Below are 18,964 nucleotides of genomic sequence, written 5' to 3' on the forward strand. Positions count from 1 at the left end.
GACTCGCCTTATCCATGTCAAGCCTAACCTTAACACGAATCCTGAGAAGGGGTCAGTGTTCAGCGCCTTCTGCCCTTCTATCATACGCCCAGCTAACCTCAACCCTCTGTCTGACTTATCCCCATCCTCTTTCTCATTTCCCCTCCTCTCCCTTGCATAATCCATAAATTCTATATCGGATCTGACTCGTGTCATCGATTAGGGAATTAGCCGCGAGGCGAAGATATATCTAGCGACTCCTTTTTTTCTTACTTACGTTTACTCTTCATGAGAGATGGTGTCGTGTATATATAGGGAGGAGAAGAGGGATTTGAAGGATAAGTTACGCACTGCAACACCGCGATACTGATGGATTATGTCTCCGTCGATCTAGATCATCGACCAGTTGACACTTCATCATCAATATCTTCTACGTGCGAGACTTGGTTTCCCTCCCTTCTTTCTCTCTCTCTATCCTTAGCCACGCCGATCAGCTCTACGGCCGAAGAAGCCAATGTTGATGACTACCCACACTCTACGGTGGTCATTCCCAGCATCTAGGTATGATAGATTACCACTTCCTTACTTCCTTCCGCCTCCTACAGGCCAAGCACGGGCTCAGAGCCGCCACTCTCTATCCCGTTCACCCTCGCCCATCTTGCCCTTCTCACACCATTCTTCCTCTCCCCATTCCCTACTTTCTCTTTCCCTTCTCTTCCCAAAATCTTTCCCAAGGTAGCCAACCAATCAACACTACAAGGCATACAAACTACACAACTGCATACACAAGAAACCTAAGCACATGGCCATGCAACAGCCAGCCGCGCGTCCCGTTCCGAAAACAAGGCTGGCCGACCACGCCCTCCATTCATCCATCCATCACTCATCAATCCAAACCTTCTACTTACCATATCTCTATCCCTCGGCAAGATTTTCCCTTCCGCACCAAACTTTCCCATATTTAATTCCCTATCTACGCCCCATACCCCATTATACACTTACCCTCCTTCCCTCTCCCTTTCTTCCACTCCCCTCGTCAAATAACACTTCCTACTCGATATCTCTACATCCATCTATTCATCTGGCCATTCTAACAAGTTATCTATCTACCCAGGCACCTTCTCACCTAACTCTCCGAGTATTCACGTGACAGAAGAATATCACATGAGCCAAGAGAAAACCCAAGTTCGACCCACGAGTAAAGTTACAAATCATACCTACAGTATTTCATCCGCCGTCGCCCAAATGTCTACCTACCAGAGTGTCCCGGCTAAGTCAGCCAATCAAACCACTTTATTTTCAACGGGGCTACGTACCCTAGCAATTTTTACCTAACAGCCACACCACACCAGACCCCTCCTCCTGCTTCCCTCCCTCCATCCAAACTAATGTACTCTACTGTATGTGTGCCAATCTCATTCATTGTCTACACCCTATTCATAATTCATAATCAATATATCTACCTAAAACCCTCGCAAAGATACCCTACGGTCATCACAGAAAGACGAAAATCGCAGATGCACATATATATGCGGGTTACACACAGACAGAATACTCCATGGCAGCACATTCAGGTCCCGAGTGGTGACTTGAGATTTTCCCTTATCTTCTCGCTCCTCCCTTCGCTTGTCTCTATTCTTGCTCAAGTATAGTTAATGAGCCATGTAGCATCTCCTGCCGGAGACACTTTTCTGTTACACCCCCACTTATGCATTTCAATACGTACAAGTTGTCATAAAGCCCTTTTTTTCTTTACCCGAGACACGTCTGCCGCCTTTTCTTAGTAATACACATACGGGCCGCCCTTGTAGCATTCAGCAACACCTTATTGTTCCTTTGTCCGATACCACCCCAAGTCAAGGCTGGTGTGATAAATAAGCTGTGGCGCCCTCGTGATCTGTATTTATACCGGGAGGTGGATGCTATTATGACCCTGATGTCTCGTACCTCAATAGGGGCCTCAAGGTGGAGGAGTTTTTGGCCCAACAGGTCGAGCTGAATCGAGCCATTTACTATATATATCCCCGCCTGAAGGGAATACTGAGTAATGATCACACAACAGAGGTGGGAGAGGTCGCATCGTCATGTGCCAGGCCACCGAGAAGACCATCAGATGGGTCTGTTCAAAAATCCTAGGGTTCCAATGTCCATGATCCCCTCCAAGAATACGCCATGATTCAAGCCATTGTCCCCAACGCCGAATATGAGAATAATTTGAACCGTCATCGTGGGCGCCCTGACTATATCGAACGCCAAGTTGGTATCCGTAACTCCTAACTGAAAGGACATGATTAAAAACCGCATAGGAACGGCCTAAGCTATGCACACCGGACAACTCCATATCTTTATATGTCGAAGAACTTGACCGCACCATGCCTTCAAGTATCGGCACCCTTTTCATTTGTTGGGGAATCGAACATGACAGCATCTGTGCTGATTGGTGATTTAGCTTCTTCAATAATCGTAGTAGGTGGTGGCTTCAAGGCAGCTGACGATTTTGCAGCAGCGGCCTTATTTGTTCGACTCTTCGTATACTCGCTGAGACTCAACTTCTTCTTGACAGGGCTCGGTTGCACCACAACTCCCCCCACAGGCGGAGGCACAGATGGGCTATGAAGATTATTTGCAGCAAATGGAGACTGGGCCACGCTACCTGACGCAGACACAGGCGTTATAGCTGAGCTTGCCACTGTCGACGAGCTATTGAACGCCGGAACAGGCGGTAGCTGAACGCGAAGCTCAGGCGATTTCACCTTGGCAGCTTTTGGCGGCGTAGATGCGTGAACGAGTGACGATTGTGTACTAGAAGGTGAATTTATTGGAGCGTCACACATAGGGGTATCTTCAGATACTGCTGTAGTTGTGGGTTCATGCCGCGTTACCGTGGCGTTGGCTGTGTCAGGGGAGGGTATCGTTGTGCTGGTGCTCGGCTGTTCGGTCGTAGGCGAGTCCAGATCCATCTTGACCAGCGCTGACGCTACCGACGTCGGAGATGCAGCTGTGCTTGTGCGACGCGAATCATCTTCGGCTCGAAGCCGGTGCCTACTTTCCAGCAGCCTCTTGGATAGCGAGACAACTCGCCTCTTTGGCTTTTGAGTTGGCCGATCATCACTGAACCACGCCCCATTTACTGGTTCTGTTTGAACACCTACATCTCGATACTCTGGATGGGGACCTTGTGATGGGTTTCGTGGGGGCAGTGAAAAAGATTTACGCTGACCCAGTTGCTTGAGTGGATCCACTGATGTTGGTGATATTGCACTGGTGGGTGAGCCGCCAACACTGCCAGAGGTACCAGCATCCACATATCGACTCTCTATCGTACTGCTAGTTGTCACTGTAGTTGTTGGAGCGCTTTTCGACTTAGATTTCGACGAGGCGCCGGATGCCCCGCTACTTGTTCCATCAGAGGTTCGTTTCTTCTTTCTGGGTGGTTGTTGTTGTTGCTCCATGCGACGGAACGAGTCCTCCACCATCTGAACTTTACGTTTGTCCCGGTCTGTCAGTTCGGTTAAAACGCCTAATGTTTCGAATGAGCCCTGACGTGGTGCAGGTGTCATATCGCGACTAGGCGGTTTGCTTTTCAATGATGCAGAATCGTTATCTACACCATCCTCAAGACGACCTTCACTTGGTGCACGACTATTTGTCGCCTGACCCGTGCTCGTCGGTGAGACGTTACCCGTTTTAGATTTGCGAGGCTTCTTTTGCTTGGTTCCTTTCTCCTTACCATGCGCCCGCGCAATGTAGGTTCTGTGAAATCGAGCGAAAGCGCATTCAGGTCCCAAGTCACAAGCACACCCGCCATACTCAGAGAGTATGTTATGCACCCACACAGCAATGTTGTGGTACGTCTCTGTCTCTTTCTCGTTAAACTCGGGCTGTTTGTCCATGTCGTCGTTGAGACCTAATAGTTGTATCCATCGTTCCGCAACGTTGTCTGGTAGGCGGAAATCCCACGAGATGGTTATTTGCTCATTAGGTTTGATAGGCTGGTCGCTCACAAGCCAAAAATGATACTCAGAGCCCTGAGACAGGAAGGTGTCTAGGGTGGCATTTGGTCTACAGCTTCGGCGCACGTATCGAGCTTCGGAACCTTCTTTCCTGGTGTCAATGTATACCGGGAGCAAAGGGTGGAAAAAGACGAAAGGCAGCGGAGCAGAGAGGTCTTGCCATCGATTACTCGGATCTTGGCAATAGTCCTTCTGGATACCGATTTGACCTTTGAGTTCGATAAGTAAAACATTCTTATCGACGACTTGTGGAGAAGCTAAATATTGCCAATGAGCCATGGTGTCAGAGCCTACTTGAAGCTTCTTTGATCGCACTTGAGGTGTAGCCTGAACTGAGTCGACATTAGACGGTAGGGACTGGAAAACATCTTCGTAGTCACACCCCGTCTCTGACTTTAGCTTTTTACTATCTCGCAGCCAATCTGACAGGAATTGAAAACAAGTCAAGTTGGCGAATGAATTTGTCTTTATGGCGAAATCTCCATCTTCCTTGTACAAGTCCAAAAACCCGCTCGAGTAATTATGTATTTCAAATTCGTGGGGAAGATCTGAGGGTGTAGTCGCTGGACTAGGAGGGTGACCATGCGGATTCGTTGTTTTTTGATTATATGGAGGGCTACGTTTGACAGTTTGGGAACTGATGGATTGACTAGGGCGATGAGAACTCTTGGATTTTTTGTGCTGATGCGTGTGTACAGGATCGTGAGTTTGTTTAGAGTTGTTTTCGGTGGCCCCGTGGGCACTTATTCCTAGATCCGTGGGTCTGGCCTTCTTCTTCTGGCCTTTGGGTGGTGGCCGTTTGGTCGTTTTTCTTTCCGAGACGTCGGTGCGAGTTCCGTTAGATTGTCGCTGAAGCTGACGCTCGTTAGCTTGCAGCCGATCGAGTGCTCGCGGTTTACAGTCCACGCAGGAATGATTGAAGTCGTCACGATGAACCTCGACCATGTTGTAGGGGTAATAGCATTCGATATGCTGCCAGGTATCGCAGTTTTCGCAGTATATCGTGTTCCCGTCATCGTCAGCGAAGTCGCATATACACTTGATCGTATATGGCTCTTCTTCTGCCGGCGCCAGAGTCTTGTTGGGCACATGGTTGGACAAGATGGGTGCGGACTGAGGACTGAGGACCGTCTGACTCGGAGTCGATGATTGGGTGAGGAGGGAAGGGGGCTTTTCTGTCATAATCTAACACATACACCTCACGAAAGTGAGATGTCGAAGTGGTAGAGGGATCGAGTGTATTATCTTGAAGGTACGGGTGGCATGACGACGACGAATGGTGCTTCGACGCGATAGTGATGAGGTCTTCGAGTATTGTCTCGCAGCGGAATACTTCATGTGGACTTCATGCGTCAAACGTCACGCATGTCGCGATTGTCAGCAGAACAGTAGATGCGAGTTATACTAGACGCAGGCAAGACTCGGTGTGGCGGTGGTAAGGAAGGCCTCGCTAGAACGGCACAAAGAAAACAAGAACAAAAGAGACTTCGAAGTTGGCCAGACACGTAATACTACCGGGTCGCCGAAAGAAAATGCATCCACAATGGATAATCCGCCTAGGTATAGAGGTGGCAAGGATGAAACAGAGTATCGAGTATCGAGTATCAAGGGTTAAGTGTCGGGAGTCGAGAGTCGCGCAGAAGATCGTGTAAGAAGAATGGGTTCGACAACAGATGATGCGCCTCGCGAAAGAATGATGGTGGAGCGGACTGGAAGCGAGAGGAGACTCGAGATTAAGAAAAGGCAGTGTCGTTTCCGAAAGATTCGAGGCGTTGCAGGGCGAGCGAGATTGGTCGTTGGTGGTAATCGTGATTGAAGTCCCAGCGGAAAGGGAGGATGGAGAGAGGAGAAGGACAGACCAGCTCGTGCAGGTGGTGAGCGAGAGGGAGAGGAGGAAAGAGCAGCCACCAAAACATCGAATGAAATTACCTACCTAGTACTGCTAAAAGCTAGAGCCCTTGAAGAGGTACTTACCTGGCCACCTACAAGCTACCAAGGGCTAGGTACCTTGTCTAGGTACAATATAGCGGCACGCATAGAAAGCGTTCTAACCTACAGTAGGCACAAAAGGTGTGCTGGGGATGGGAAGGGACCAGGTGCGGTGCAGGCGCAAGCAGGGCGAGGTCAATTGCCAGCCGAGCAGTGCCAGTGCCAGTATGCAGTACCGTGCGAGAGACATCGTCCACACGTTGACCTGACCTGTCTCGGTCTAGCCGCAAAGGAAACAAGCCGGGAGAGGAAAGAACAGAGATAAAATAGAGATAAAAGATAAAATAACAAGCTGTACGCGATGTACCATCTCGGTAAGGTGGTATGTGCGCCCCAGCGCACTTGAATAACAAGCACGCCTCTCAAGTACACAAGTACTGGTGTTAGGCATACGACACAGCACCAGATATGCATTTGATGGCGGAAAACGAGCAGGAAGCCGCGCGGCGGACACGAACAGGAGCGCTGGACTGCCAGTCACCGGATGAAAAGGGGCGATAACCACAGCATCGCGTGCTGGTACCGTACCAACCCTCGCCCGCAGCTAGGTACTGGACAGAGGAGCTAAGAAACAGCGAACGCCCAACCATTGTGGGCTTGGTAAGGTGACCAGGCGGGGTTGGGGAAAACAATCGGTAGGTAGGTGATGGGAAAAGTGCAGCGCAGAAAGATGGATAGCCAGATCAAACAGAACATAGGCTACCTGTCCGGAGACTGAATAGTAAGAGAATAACTAATAGGAAACCCAACCTACATTTTCATATACCGCTCTACCCTTTATGCTGTGAATTTCTTCCATGTGGACAGACAACAACAGCACCCGATCCGACTTCGACAAGTGGGCGGCAGGGCGGGGGTTGTTGCACATCTAAAACAGGAGAGTATAGACATGGATGAAAGAGAAAAGGATAGGTAGAGAGGAGGGACGGATAGGTAGGTAGGCAGGTCGTGGAGTGTAGTGTAGAGACGGAGGGAGAGTACTGAGGGGGAAAACCTGCCGCGGGCATATGCAAACATCCAGGCCCATCCCATCTTGCGCAACGAGATGCGGAAATGCGAAAAGGCGGCAGAGTTACATGTACTTAGTTAGTACTTACCGTATATTGTGTACAGTGGGTTACCAATACGCCGCCTAGGTATGGTGCAAATGAGCGAACTGCAAACCCGCTCTGTATTCCGTCGTGTTGTCAAGGTTCAGTCCAGGTACATCAAGGCGTGGTCAGAGTCTGTACCTATACACAACCGCCGCATACTATAGGTTCCCTCTCCAACAGAGCGGAAGAGTGGCATGGTCGGACGTTGGGTCGTGTAGGGCAGAGCGAGGGGGCAGAGGGACAAGGGGGGGGTTGGATTTGGCATGGATATGTAGAAAAGCATGGGTACCTATGGATGCATACATATGCATGTCTAGATACCTCGAACCCGCACGAATTGAGTCACTCGACTTTGTATGCATTCACCTTGCAGCGGATGGTGTGGGTAGTGTACCTACGTGTGTACACTACCTACATTGTCCACAGCAGAGGCCTTTACGCAGCAAACGGAGAGGCTCCCTACTTCGTAAGTACTTACTTAGTCCTAAAACATCAGCTCGTCACCTCTCATCAGCCACTCACAGAGCGCTTGGCTTGGTTGTGACTCGTGAGACCCCTCGACCCTTGTCTGTCTGTCCCCTCCTTGTCGTTGTCCGGCCTCGGGTCCATTCCTGAGCCGACCGAGACTCCGATCCACCCAGGCGCCCAAAAGTGCATGTTTTGACGCCTTAGGCCGTTCGTTAGTGCACGCTAGAGCCCCAAGCACAGCTTGATGATGGAGTGTGGTGGTGAGGTGGTGTAAATACTGCGTACCATGTACGCATTGTACCGTAGGTAGTAGGCAGAGGAAAGTCATGTCTCGAGTGTGATGCTCGATCGCGCGCGATAGTCAATTTCTGCTCCCCAAGTCTGGCAAATCATATTCTGGCTACTGTGTACGGACGGTATAACCAAAGACTCTGCAAGTCATGTCATGGTATGGTGATGGAGACACAGCCATTCCAAGCATGATGCCCTCGGCTGTCTTTGATTCGGATCGAAAGATGACATGTACATAGGATGGTCGAGATGAAAGAGCCTCATCTCCCTCCAAGTCAATCGTCCACATCCGCCGCCCGGCGCCGATGTCAGCAAGAGCTGCAGTATGGTGCTTCGTGCTCTTCTTCGGTACGCGGGTCGAGAGAATAAGGCTTGTTGGCAAGCAGGCGCGGTCGGGGAGCTTGGATAGTTGGTGGGAAGAAGCATGGAGCGCAAACAGCACCAGAGCGTCTGTCGATGTTATCTTACGTGCAGATCTAGGTAGCTGTGTACCGAAGTGGAAATGAGTAGGTTGATGTCATGGACTCCTCGGAAACCAGGCTAGGTACCATACCAATGGAGGTGTGGCCACACCTGCTTGTACATACAGTAGTAGTATACGAATGGATAACCTGCGTGATAGGTATTATCTAGGGTTTGGAGCACAGAAGGTGCTGCAGTGTAGCTTTGCCAGGGCGATCGTGCAATTGAGCGGTATTGCGCCCAATAAAACGGCCTGGGCACATCGATCGACGACAAACACTGAGCTTCTGTTGGGAGAGATTGTTGTTGGTCCTACGCCAGTCTGACCAAGATGCCAATCCGTTGCGCGCTTCTGATTAGCTACCTATGCTCGGTATCTTATGAACTAAATCTGCGTTGGCGAATGGTAGGCAACCTGCCGTGATACAGTTGCCTTCGTCATACAATAGCCTGTTTAACTACTAATATACGGTACTCTGTAGTGTATGTAAGAAGAGCCTGGACACTGCCTCGAGGCCCTTCACGATGACCACCACATTCTCCAGATGTCTCCAGATAGGTAGGTACCTATATATTGGTACATATATATTAGTAAGTAGGTAGGGTACCAGTGAGTGACTGACTGGTGGATTGGACAGGTTAGGTGCGCTATGGCGATTTGGCAATTTGTTGGCATCCATGTCGAACGCGAAACGGGCGCGTGCTAAATAAAGAGCATCCCATAACTGCTTGTCTCATATATAACCACCTACCGGTATCTATCTGCTGGGAAGATTCCCCTGAACACACTCACCCCTCATCGTGAGGTATATAGGCACAGTACCTAGTCTAAATCCTATCCCTCTCTCAAGACCGTCGTTACGTGCAGCTGTACCCAATTTTTGAGGGGCAGCTCAGTGTCGAAATTTATTTTAATCACTCGACAAGGACACCACCCATGTCGGGCAACGATGCTTCATTTCCAATGCTGCAGTGCGCAACTGGGTATTATTCATAGTTGATGATGGTAGGTATAACGGAAAGCTTGGACACCCACGCGGATAACCCGTGCGCAAATTGCTCGGCAGCGCCGCAACAGCTGAGTCGTCCCTATCCTTCCGGGCCAAATTCAAGCACAGGACAGACACAGGAGAAGTGAAGCCACCCTGTCGCGACCACTCTCACCGCTTGTCGACCCGCACGAGGACCTCCAAAGCTGCGCCAAAATGCATGGTGTGCGTGCATCCGTGGCGACGGATAAGAGCTCGAGAAACAAACAGATGACCACATGTGATGAGATGTGGGAGGGGCGGCATGGGGGCTGTGCAGAGAGTCATTCAGAACACTACCCTGCACCACCTAGACGCCAGCATGGGTCGATAGGGCTCGTCCATACAATTGGCTACCGTCTGCTCCAGATACATGACGAAGACCTCGGCCCTCTCTTTGAATTGAGCGAATCATCGTAGTTGCACAGCAGTGGACAGCTGTAGCCTACAGCTAACACCTTGCATCGAATGGGCCCTCTACATACGTAACGCAGACGCGCGCCGTGGGTAGCTTTGATTCCGGATAAGTCGGGGAATAGGGACCGTCATTGTAATTGCTTGCTGCTACCGTACACTTCGAGATTTTTCCATCCGCGCGTAATTGTCCCCTCTCGTCCACGTCGGGCATACCTGAATACGAGTGACAAGCAAGCAGCAACATTGCTGCATTTTACGGGGAAATACCTAAAGTTAATGCAATGCAGAGACAAAGCTGAGCGCCGAGTTAGAGAAGCGAACACGGGCCCACAGCAATGAGTCAAAATACAGCTCCAAAGATTCATCTTCTTCATGGCAATACACACGGTAGTGCACATAACGAAAACGAGGTGGTTAAGACATCAAAAATTGCGAGGAGTACGATCCCGAAGGATAATACAGAACAGTTAACTCCGCGCTGTGCAATGCAGGTCTCCTGTCCTACCATTCGAAATTCTGGAGCTTCAAATGGTCCCTCAAGGTAAGTATGAAGAAGAAAAGAAGAAGAAACGAACAAGAGGGTGGGAGAGAGGGCAAGACTTTATAGCCAGTGGTGAGTGACTGGCTGATTGCAGTGGTGGAGCCGTGTCAAATAGGAGCCTAGCTAGCGTGCTGGGCTTGGCCAATCAGAAAAATCTGCAACTTTTTCAATGGGAAAATCAAATTCGATACGTGTTCCAGTCCTCTGATTGGCTTATTGGACACCGTCCTATCAATAGGGATCTAGGTATCAATCCAGATGTACATACCAGATACATAGGTACCTACCTCGGAGTACCATCCTTCACCAACCTTCAATATGGATGGTTGAGCAACGCGAACTTCGGAAGAATAACCCGCCTGAACAGATCTAAGTACAATAGCACGTGTGTGACAAAACCAAGATCGACCTTTCACCTTCACATGTGTACGATGATAGCCTTGGGGCAAGCAGTTGCCATCAGCTTGGTCAAGCCCGCATGTTTCCTTAACCGTATATATGTTCATTAGTGACGGTATTCCATGATGATACCATACCATTGACTACAGCCCCCCTTTCGAGCTTTCTTCCTAAGAAGCTTCATATCTCTGTTCCCTGGCGAATATCTAATGCAAGCAGTCATGCGCCGTCATGCTCGTAACAAGCCATTCTGTCTCGAAGATCTTCGTAATGACATGACAAGATCCGGAATTCCTTGGTACTGACACAACCACTGGTGACTTTCGAGAAAGCAACCTTTTGATACCACCCTAATGGTGAAATGGAGAGGAGGGCGGCTGAAAGGGATCCTCTAGCTTGATGATATCCGCAGCCTAGCCCACATCCCATGTCAGTAACTAACACATTTAGTCCAGCAACACTCGGCCTCGGTTGCCGGGAACCAACTAGGACGAGACAGTACCTTCTCAGCAACAGCGTAAATGGCGGCTTGTATGTGTCCGCCGGGAATCAGCGGCATGATACTCGCATCTACTACCCTCAAATTCGTCGTCCCATATACCCTCAGATTGGTATCAACGACGCCACCAGCGCTCCGTGGCATCATCGCCGCCGTGCCAGAAGGGTGAAACTCCGTGCGTACCATAGTCTTGATTGTCTCCATCAGCGCATTGCGATTCTCTAGGTCCTGGGTCTTCAGTCCCGTTGGGGGTACCGGCAGCAGCCTACTCATAGGCTCAGTAGCAATAAGGCGGTCGTTGAACTCAACTCCCATCCGCAGGATTTCACAATCAAAGGTATGCGAGCATAGCCGAAGGTCGATGACCGGCGGTTCATTATCAAATATCGAACGCGAGCGTGCATGGATTGTTCCTCTGGAGAGCGTATGCATTGCACTTACAGCCAGTTGACCCCAGGATGTTGCCATAATCTCCTAGGCAGCAACATCATGACTGGAGAGTAGAGCACGGACCTCGGTTTCCTGAGCTTCATAGCCAGCGCGCAATGTGGCGTCATACGACGGAGGGAGATCTCGGGCTGAACTGTTTAGAATTACGTGAAGGCGTTGTGAGAGTATCTGCCCGAGCGCTGGAAAAGCCACAGCATTGACCATTGTTGCGGTCCATGGCCCTAGGCTGTTTGTTAACTGATTCCCCTATATCGAACCGAACCGATTAGCTTACCCGTGCGATTCGCAAGGTACTCTTCTCGAACAGCATCTTCAGTGTCACCGTCGATGTCTAGGACGGAAAAAATACCCGGCGCCGTGTCTACCGACTCATTAATATAGCTATATGTTTATCGGAATCGTGCGCTCACAATTATATACAGGCTGAATCATTGCATGATCTTGCAAATTGCTCCCGACTCCAGGTAAATGTACCAGGACATCCACATTGAGGTTATTTTTCAGATGCTCGGCTGGCCCAAACCCGGAGATTTGGAGTAGAACGGGCGATAGGATGGCTCCTGCAGCTAGAATGACCTCCCTTTTGCAAGATATGCTGAATTTTGGTGTGGTCGAATTCACCGCGATCTGGACACACGAGACGTTAGCAATACGGTAGTGCTCTTTATGGATCGAAACGAGCCGTGGTGTAAGAGAAGGCTTATGTGGACAGGATCTCGAAACTGTCTACTCTACCTCGACTCCAGCAACAGTGACTTCCCCCCACTTAGTCCCCAGCCCCCGAGCCAAGTTTCGCGATGTTTGATTACCAACAACTCCATTCAGAATTTTCGTCACTGTATAGCCGGTCAGTAGCTCGAGATTAGGGCGTGAAATGACGGGATCTAGGTATGCTGTGCGGGCATCAGCTCTCGACTGGTTTAGCTTGAAGATGCTGCCTGAGACAAAATCCGCGCCTGTCGCATAACCGCTGTTGAGATCTGCGTTCAGGGGGATGCCAAGCTCTTGAACACCGTTAAGAAAGTTATCTATAACTTCATATTAGTCGCAGGTATATACCTTATCTAGTTGAATCGAACACACAGGTTTGTTCATAGATATAACGTGGAAACCCAACCTGAACTGGTCCGTGTTTCCCGTGCTTGCCTTGTGCCGGCTTGGAATAGAATGATGGATTGCTATGCATCGTGTAGTTTTCGGACTAGATGATGAAGGATGTATTAGTGCTTCGATCAAAGTACCAAGATATGCGCTGAAATAGCACCTTGAGGAAGTACGGTAGCAAGTCCATCCATCCCCAGCCAGGATTGCCCAAGTTCTTCCAGGCATCGTAGTCCGCGGCTGCGCCTGTTTAGAAGCCTTCAGTCAGTAACACCGGTCTTGTTTCGGTGATCAACAACTAGGTTTCAGTGTCTGAAAAGGACAGCTCAATACGTCTCATCTCCATAGACTCCAAAAGCGGGTAGGAGCCCCTGCGCACTGACTAACCTCGAGTCCAAACCAAGCCGTTCAAAATAGTGCTGCCGCCAACAACACGTCCTTGATTGAATGTTCGAGTTTTATTATCGAGAAATTCCTGCGGTGTCGTCGTCACAGCCCACGCATATTGAGACGGATTTCGGCGTCCAATGTTTCCGGGTACCGTAATATCTTCCGCGCGATCATCCCTAATTGCAAGAAAATATGAGAACAGTCGTCGCATGCAAGTAGATACTCACAAGAGAGAGGGTGACACTTACAGCTCTCCGGCTTCTACAAGCAAAACAGATACTAGAAAGAAGGCATATTAGTATCTTCTGCTCTGTCAACAATATGGATGTCGTGCGGGAAGATGAACGGATACTTATGTAAGTGTGAAAATATACACACCTGAATCATTCTCAGAAAGTCGATTAGCGACTACGAGACCGCCGATCCCAGCGCCAACAACAATGTAATCGTAGCTTTCCCGGAGTGGAAGCGAGCCGTTGGCGTTAGGGGTTATATGGATGCCGAAAGCGAGGCAGAAGAGCGCGCAGAGGCTGAGCATACGGGCGAGTAGGAGCCTCATTGTTGGATCGGAGAGCGAAGCAACTGATTAGGAAGAAGATGGAAGATAATAGGAATGAATAATAAGAGGGGAGATGCTGGCTGGCTGGTTAGGTGTAAATTAAATCGCCTGAGTGATGGTAGCAAGTTCACGTTTTGTGTCTGATTGCACCAATACGGCTGTTGCTGATCATGTGCATAAATATACGGGCATACATGCTCGATAGTTATTAACACCTCATTCTCCGTTGTGTTGATTCCAAGGTACTTGGTACTTTGAGCATACTTGTACTGTTTTCCAGCTTTGTTAAATATCCATTCTAGTGTTTGTACATCAATATGTTGACCATTGCCTCCATAGTAATGTAAACACGAGACCCTTTAGAAATTTTATACGGCCCTTAGCCTAGCTAGCTATTTTACAAGCACATACTTGGAAGCATTAGGTAGTGGGTATTACTGTATGGATTACTATCATGTTTTGAATTCTATATGGTCATAATGGTATAATGCTGCAACCTTTTTCTTGTTCATTCTACTATGACTCTAATTATTCTGCAATCTAGACCTAGAGATAGTGTTTTTGAAGCAAGTCAGACATCCTTTTCATGGTGTTGAACACCCGAGGTTGATGTTGTGACTTCCTAGACAGCCCAATGAGTCAAAAAGCAGTATATTTGTGCTTACCATCACATTTATTTTAATATGGACCGGACTTGGGAGCAAGTCTCATAAGATGTAACCAGATCTTTATTTATTATAGCATTGTACTAACACATTATCAATGTCGTGGATTTTGACACTTTCTGACGCTGAAGGCTTGAAACTCTGTCCTTAGTTTGGCCTAGAAAGCCAGTGTATCAAATTCCGAAATATGTGATATCTTATTACCGTGGAAATTGTAGAATGAGTTTTTTATGTCGAAACGGCTTTGTTATTAACCTGGCCCTTGAGCATTAAATCATACAAGCTACAGAAGTTGCCAAAGCTTACACCATGGATCCCATTACGCAGAAGAATGATGCACTCCATAGTACTGCAGCAATGAGATACCATGTGGAATTTGTTGCACGAGGCTTCCTTAGGGCCTTCGTATCTAGGCTGAGGCTATATACAGTGAGACTATGGACTTGGAGAGAGAGTACTTGCCCCTTAGTGAGGAAGGGAGCGGTCAAGGAGGCCTCGGTTAGTATCTTACTTCTCTGCCCATATTTCTTCGAGAAATGTCTAAAAACATCGAGGTACAGCTTCATGTCCTACTTTGCGTATGACTGGTATTAGTTTTTACCAGAAAAGCAACTTTAAATCGTCTATCTATGGAGAGACGTCATTGCTCATTGCGGATTAATGAATATGTTCTCGATGTTGATGGCTTGTTTTCATCAGATATGACGCGACGATGGAGGCGGTTGGTCATTAATCCCCGAACATCTACAAATATGCGGACTCCCTTACACCACCTTCTCGCAATTGGAAGACAAAGGAAGGCTGAATTGCCGAATTCGGGGTTTCGCTTCGCTCTCGCCTTTCATCTTTTTCCCCACGCGTTGCATAGGCTCATTTGGTTTACAGTGACACGAGATACCAGATTCGGCAACACGATTTGCTTGCCTTAATTCTCCTCCGCGGGATACTCCAAGAGGATTACATGAGGTGAGCCTTAGTTGCAAGTATAACTTATTGCTATTTTCAGCTTAAAAGCTCCCCTAGCCGAGCCTCCACATGCATTAGGCACCTAGGTACATCTACAATACACCTTACAGAGCAGTGAGGACGCCTGAGGTTATTATGAAGTGTTCTGAGCCTGAGATAGCACTAGATATGTACGATTTGTAGTAGGTACTGAATTCCTGTAAGTACAGTCCTTATCATATTCTCTCTTATCGCTACTTAGCTAGGTAGGTTAGTGCTGGTATCTGTCGCTATCTCTACCTAAACCTTACAGGGCCGAGCTAGCGCTCTAGTAGGCACTGGGCAGGCACTGGGCAAGTACTGGGCAAGTACTGGGCAAGTAAGTACCTTAGGTACTGGTAGGCAGGCATCTTTAAAGGTTGCATTCCCATTGCATGCATGCTTGGAGTTTTTGAGTCACCATCAGGGCCGGTTTCACAACCTTGAGAGGTTCAAAGTTGGGTATAAAGCTCAATTGAAGCATCACTTTCTGTCGCTTCCACCATCCGTTCGTTTATTAAATGTTCTCTTGAAAAACCGCAGCCCTTTCCTCCCCAATCGCCCGTTTCAAGGGGATCTATACCATGTGTTCTGCGTCATGATCCTGCGACATACAACGTGTAGGAAAGCTGCTGCTGGCTGGAATGTATGTCACTCACCTCGGTAATCCTACAGCCGCCATGTATATCATTATGTATAACATTTATGCTGTATATCCATCACTGCGCTACAGCTTTAGCTACGCAAGTTGGGCGTAACCGAAGGCTTATTTGTTCTTGCTCATCCAGACACCATTGCTCAAGCATTCCACCCATACCAAATCAGATGAATTATCTCATGGAGCAGCAGGGGGTAGAGGATCCTCGACCCTCACCTCTCGCCCGGCGCGACCTGCAAGCAGTGGTGGAACTGCGCCACCATTTGTGTCGCCTTACGCCTCCATATCAGAAGCGCAGAAGCTGAAGAAGACCCAAGAAAGAGTAACGATAATCAAGCTCCGCTTGCAATTCCAAAGTTATCGGCTTACACTGTAACAGGACTTTTTGGTTACCGTTCTTGAAACCTCAGTCACGAAGCGGGATGCCAAAGCCTACATGAATAGGTTTGTGCCTTTCCTTGAGAGAAAATCGACGATAGCTTTCAAGCAACGCACTGCGGCACAAGTCAAGTCAGATGGGCGTAAAGCCGTATCAGATCCCTCCGCAATTGTAGCAGGCAATGTCGCGGCGAGCGAGGGGCAATCGGTCAACTCGCGAGCTAGTCCGAAGTCGGACCAGGACCTTACAATCCAGGAGCCCCTGTTTGTGGCCTTGGTAAAGTTCCGTGTCCCCGAGACGGTGAATGACACTACGCTCGACGGAGTCGCCAAAACACTTGGTCGGCTCAGGAAGCTCGGTCTCGTCAGTGTAGTGGTCGTTGACTCCAACGGAGAAGGCCTGGATGAAATCACCCAGCGGCAAACCGCAACCACCCAGGCAAGACGTATAGCCACAGCCATCGATAACTACGATGCACCGTGCGCAAGGGTGATCGACTCGCCTATCACTATAGCTAAGAAAGATGGCACTCCTGCGTCACACTTCACCTCACAAGATTTATCCATTGGAAACTCAAGTGAGCTCATGACTGCCTTACAGGATGACCTCATCGCCATTATACCTTCCTATGGATACACGGCAGATACGTGCATCCGCAAGCCTGTTGATGTGAATGACGCTATCCTAGCACTCACGAGGCAACTCTCAGGTCTTCAGTTCGTGCAAGCGCTTGACGATGAGTCTCCCGTGACGAAAGTTTTGAGGTCGGCTGAAGTTTACCGTATTATAATTCTTGAACCCCTTGGTGGCATCCCGGCAAAGAATCGAGCAACAGGCAGACATATGTTCTTGAATCTTGAGCACGAATTTCAAGAGGTTCAAGCTGATTTAGAGGCTCCCGTAAGCCTAGCAATGTCAGGCGAAAGCACGGACAGAGCACACCATCTGGAGAATGCTAAGCTGGCAAGGGACGCGCTATCTCTACTTCCACCAACTTCCTCAGCGATCATAACGACCCCACAAGAGGCCGCAAAAGAGCGGCGGCCCGAAGAGACCGTAATGGATCTTGCGCTTGTTGGCACGCGACGAGGGCAAAACCCACTTATCCATAGTCTTTTGACTGACAAACCAGTCCAGTCGTCTTCGCTACCTACGGAACGTTTCACACCAATCACATCATCAACTGGAGCTTCCCAGATAGGGTCGTTGACGACGTTGGCTAAGCGTGGTATGCCTCTCACTATTTTCCCCAATCCTAAAATAACACCATGGAAACCTCCGCAGCCGGGACAGAGTAGCCTCAGCTTAACGGATCCATGCATCGACCTCCCGCGGTTAGTCAATTTAATTGAAGATTCCTTTGGGCGGAAACTCGACGTCGAGCATTATTTGAAGCGCGTTGAGGGCAACCTGGCGGGTATTATCATTGCTGGCGAGTATGAAGGCGGCGCCATCCTCACGTGGGAGATTCCCCCAGGCACGACAGACCTGAGCCGGCGAGTGCCGTACTTGGATAAGTTTGCCGTCCTCCGTAAAAGCCAGGGCGCGGGAGGTGTGGCGGATATTGTGTTTAATGCCATGGTCCGGAACTGTTTCCCCGAGGGGGTATGTTGGAGGAGCCGAAAAGACAACCCCGTCAACAAGTGGTATTTTGAGAGATCAAGGGGCACGCTGAAGCTCAACGGGATGAACTGGACTATGTTCTGGACAACCCCGAAACTGACGTTGCATGACCAAAGATTCGACGACTACGAGGCCGTGTGCCGTGGCATCGAGCCCTCGTGGGCAGATAAAAAGCATATAGTCGATTAGCAGAGAAATGAATGGAATCTCTGAACATCGCTGAAACAAGAATCAAAGCATATAGCATGACTTACGTGGTTGCCATGTGAAGAGCCCCCTGGACATACCAAGGAATTGGAGATGTTAACTTGTTTTTGTCAGCTGCCAATCACCGGCTGATGGTCGCTAGGCAACACTCTACAGGCTTCCATTTGTCTCGGCCTTGGCTAGCAATTGAAGCTGAATGGCTGATGGAAGATGGATTAACCCAGCGATAGGTTTACTACAGTATGTAGTTCCTCATTCCTCTGATAGGTATGGCATTACTGCCACTCGTCCCATTCCCATTTGGCCAGTGTATAGCTACATACTTGTACGCTTGGAATATTCTATTCACCCTCCATTTAAAGTAATAATGTATAACCCACAGTAAAGCTGAGACTTTGACCTACTGTAGATAAGTCCCAGATGATACTGCCACATGGGTATCCAGATGGTAGGTAGGTATGTGTCGCAGTGGCTTATTTTTGATTCACCAGCGGGGCAAATTTATTTACTGCACGCGTTATAACCCCACCATACCTATGCCGTAGGCGTCCATTGCGGTGCGTGGATGAAGATTATAGAGGGGTGATAAGCAGGGAAGGGTGTGTTCCTAACCCACCTACCATATCCATGAGAGAAAGAGGTACCAGGCAAGGTAGGTAAGGTAGGTCGTTACCTGACGTGCTATGTAGTGCAAGAGAAAAAAAAAGAGAAGAATAAATGGGGAAGAGAGGCAAGGTATCGAGTAATGAAGACGTTTTATTATTCGGG

The 18,964-nt window shown here is 48.9% G+C and overlaps 3 protein-coding genes across 3 annotated transcripts; 1 reads left to right on the forward strand and 2 right to left on the reverse strand.

The window, feature by feature from the left end:
• Positions 1 to 1,994: 1,994 nt before the first annotated feature.
• On the reverse strand, positions 1,995 to 5,645 carry F5B22DRAFT_52840 (uncharacterized protein). Its single transcript, XM_047972710.1, has one exon. The coding sequence runs from the start codon at positions 5,172 to 5,174 to the stop codon at positions 2,358 to 2,360; it is 2,817 nt and encodes a 938-aa protein (XP_047832820.1). The 5' UTR covers positions 5,175 to 5,645; the 3' UTR covers positions 1,995 to 2,357.
• Positions 5,646 to 10,900: 5,255 nt separating this feature from the next.
• F5B22DRAFT_635040 (GMC oxidoreductase-domain-containing protein) lies at positions 10,901 to 13,680 on the reverse strand (the record flags this gene model as incomplete). Its single annotated transcript, XM_047977081.1, has 11 exons — positions 10,901 to 11,094; positions 11,174 to 11,654; positions 11,694 to 11,851; positions 11,905 to 11,991; positions 12,041 to 12,257; positions 12,366 to 12,658; positions 12,714 to 12,831; positions 12,895 to 12,977; positions 13,119 to 13,297; positions 13,370 to 13,400; positions 13,500 to 13,680. 11 exons carry the CDS (start codon positions 13,678 to 13,680, stop codon positions 10,901 to 10,903), a joined length of 2,022 nt encoding a protein of 673 aa, XP_047832821.1.
• A 1,792-nt stretch (positions 13,681 to 15,472) lies between these two features.
• Positions 15,473 to 18,285, forward strand: F5B22DRAFT_53146 (N-acetylglutamate synthase). The gene is made up of 3 exons (XM_047972734.1): positions 15,473 to 15,975; positions 16,118 to 16,309; positions 16,367 to 18,285. The coding sequence occupies exons 1-3, from the start codon at positions 15,928 to 15,930 to the stop codon at positions 18,176 to 18,178; spliced, it is 2,052 nt and encodes a 683-aa protein (XP_047832822.1). The 5' UTR covers positions 15,473 to 15,927; the 3' UTR covers positions 18,179 to 18,285.
• Positions 18,286 to 18,964: the final 679 nt, after the last annotated feature.

The sequence above is a fragment of the Xylaria bambusicola genome, assembly GCF_022495145.1.
Source record: "Xylaria bambusicola strain CBS 139988 unplaced genomic scaffold F5B22scaffold_11, whole genome shotgun sequence".
In the NCBI taxonomy this organism is placed as follows: Eukaryota; Fungi; Ascomycota; class Sordariomycetes; order Xylariales; family Xylariaceae; genus Xylaria; species Xylaria bambusicola.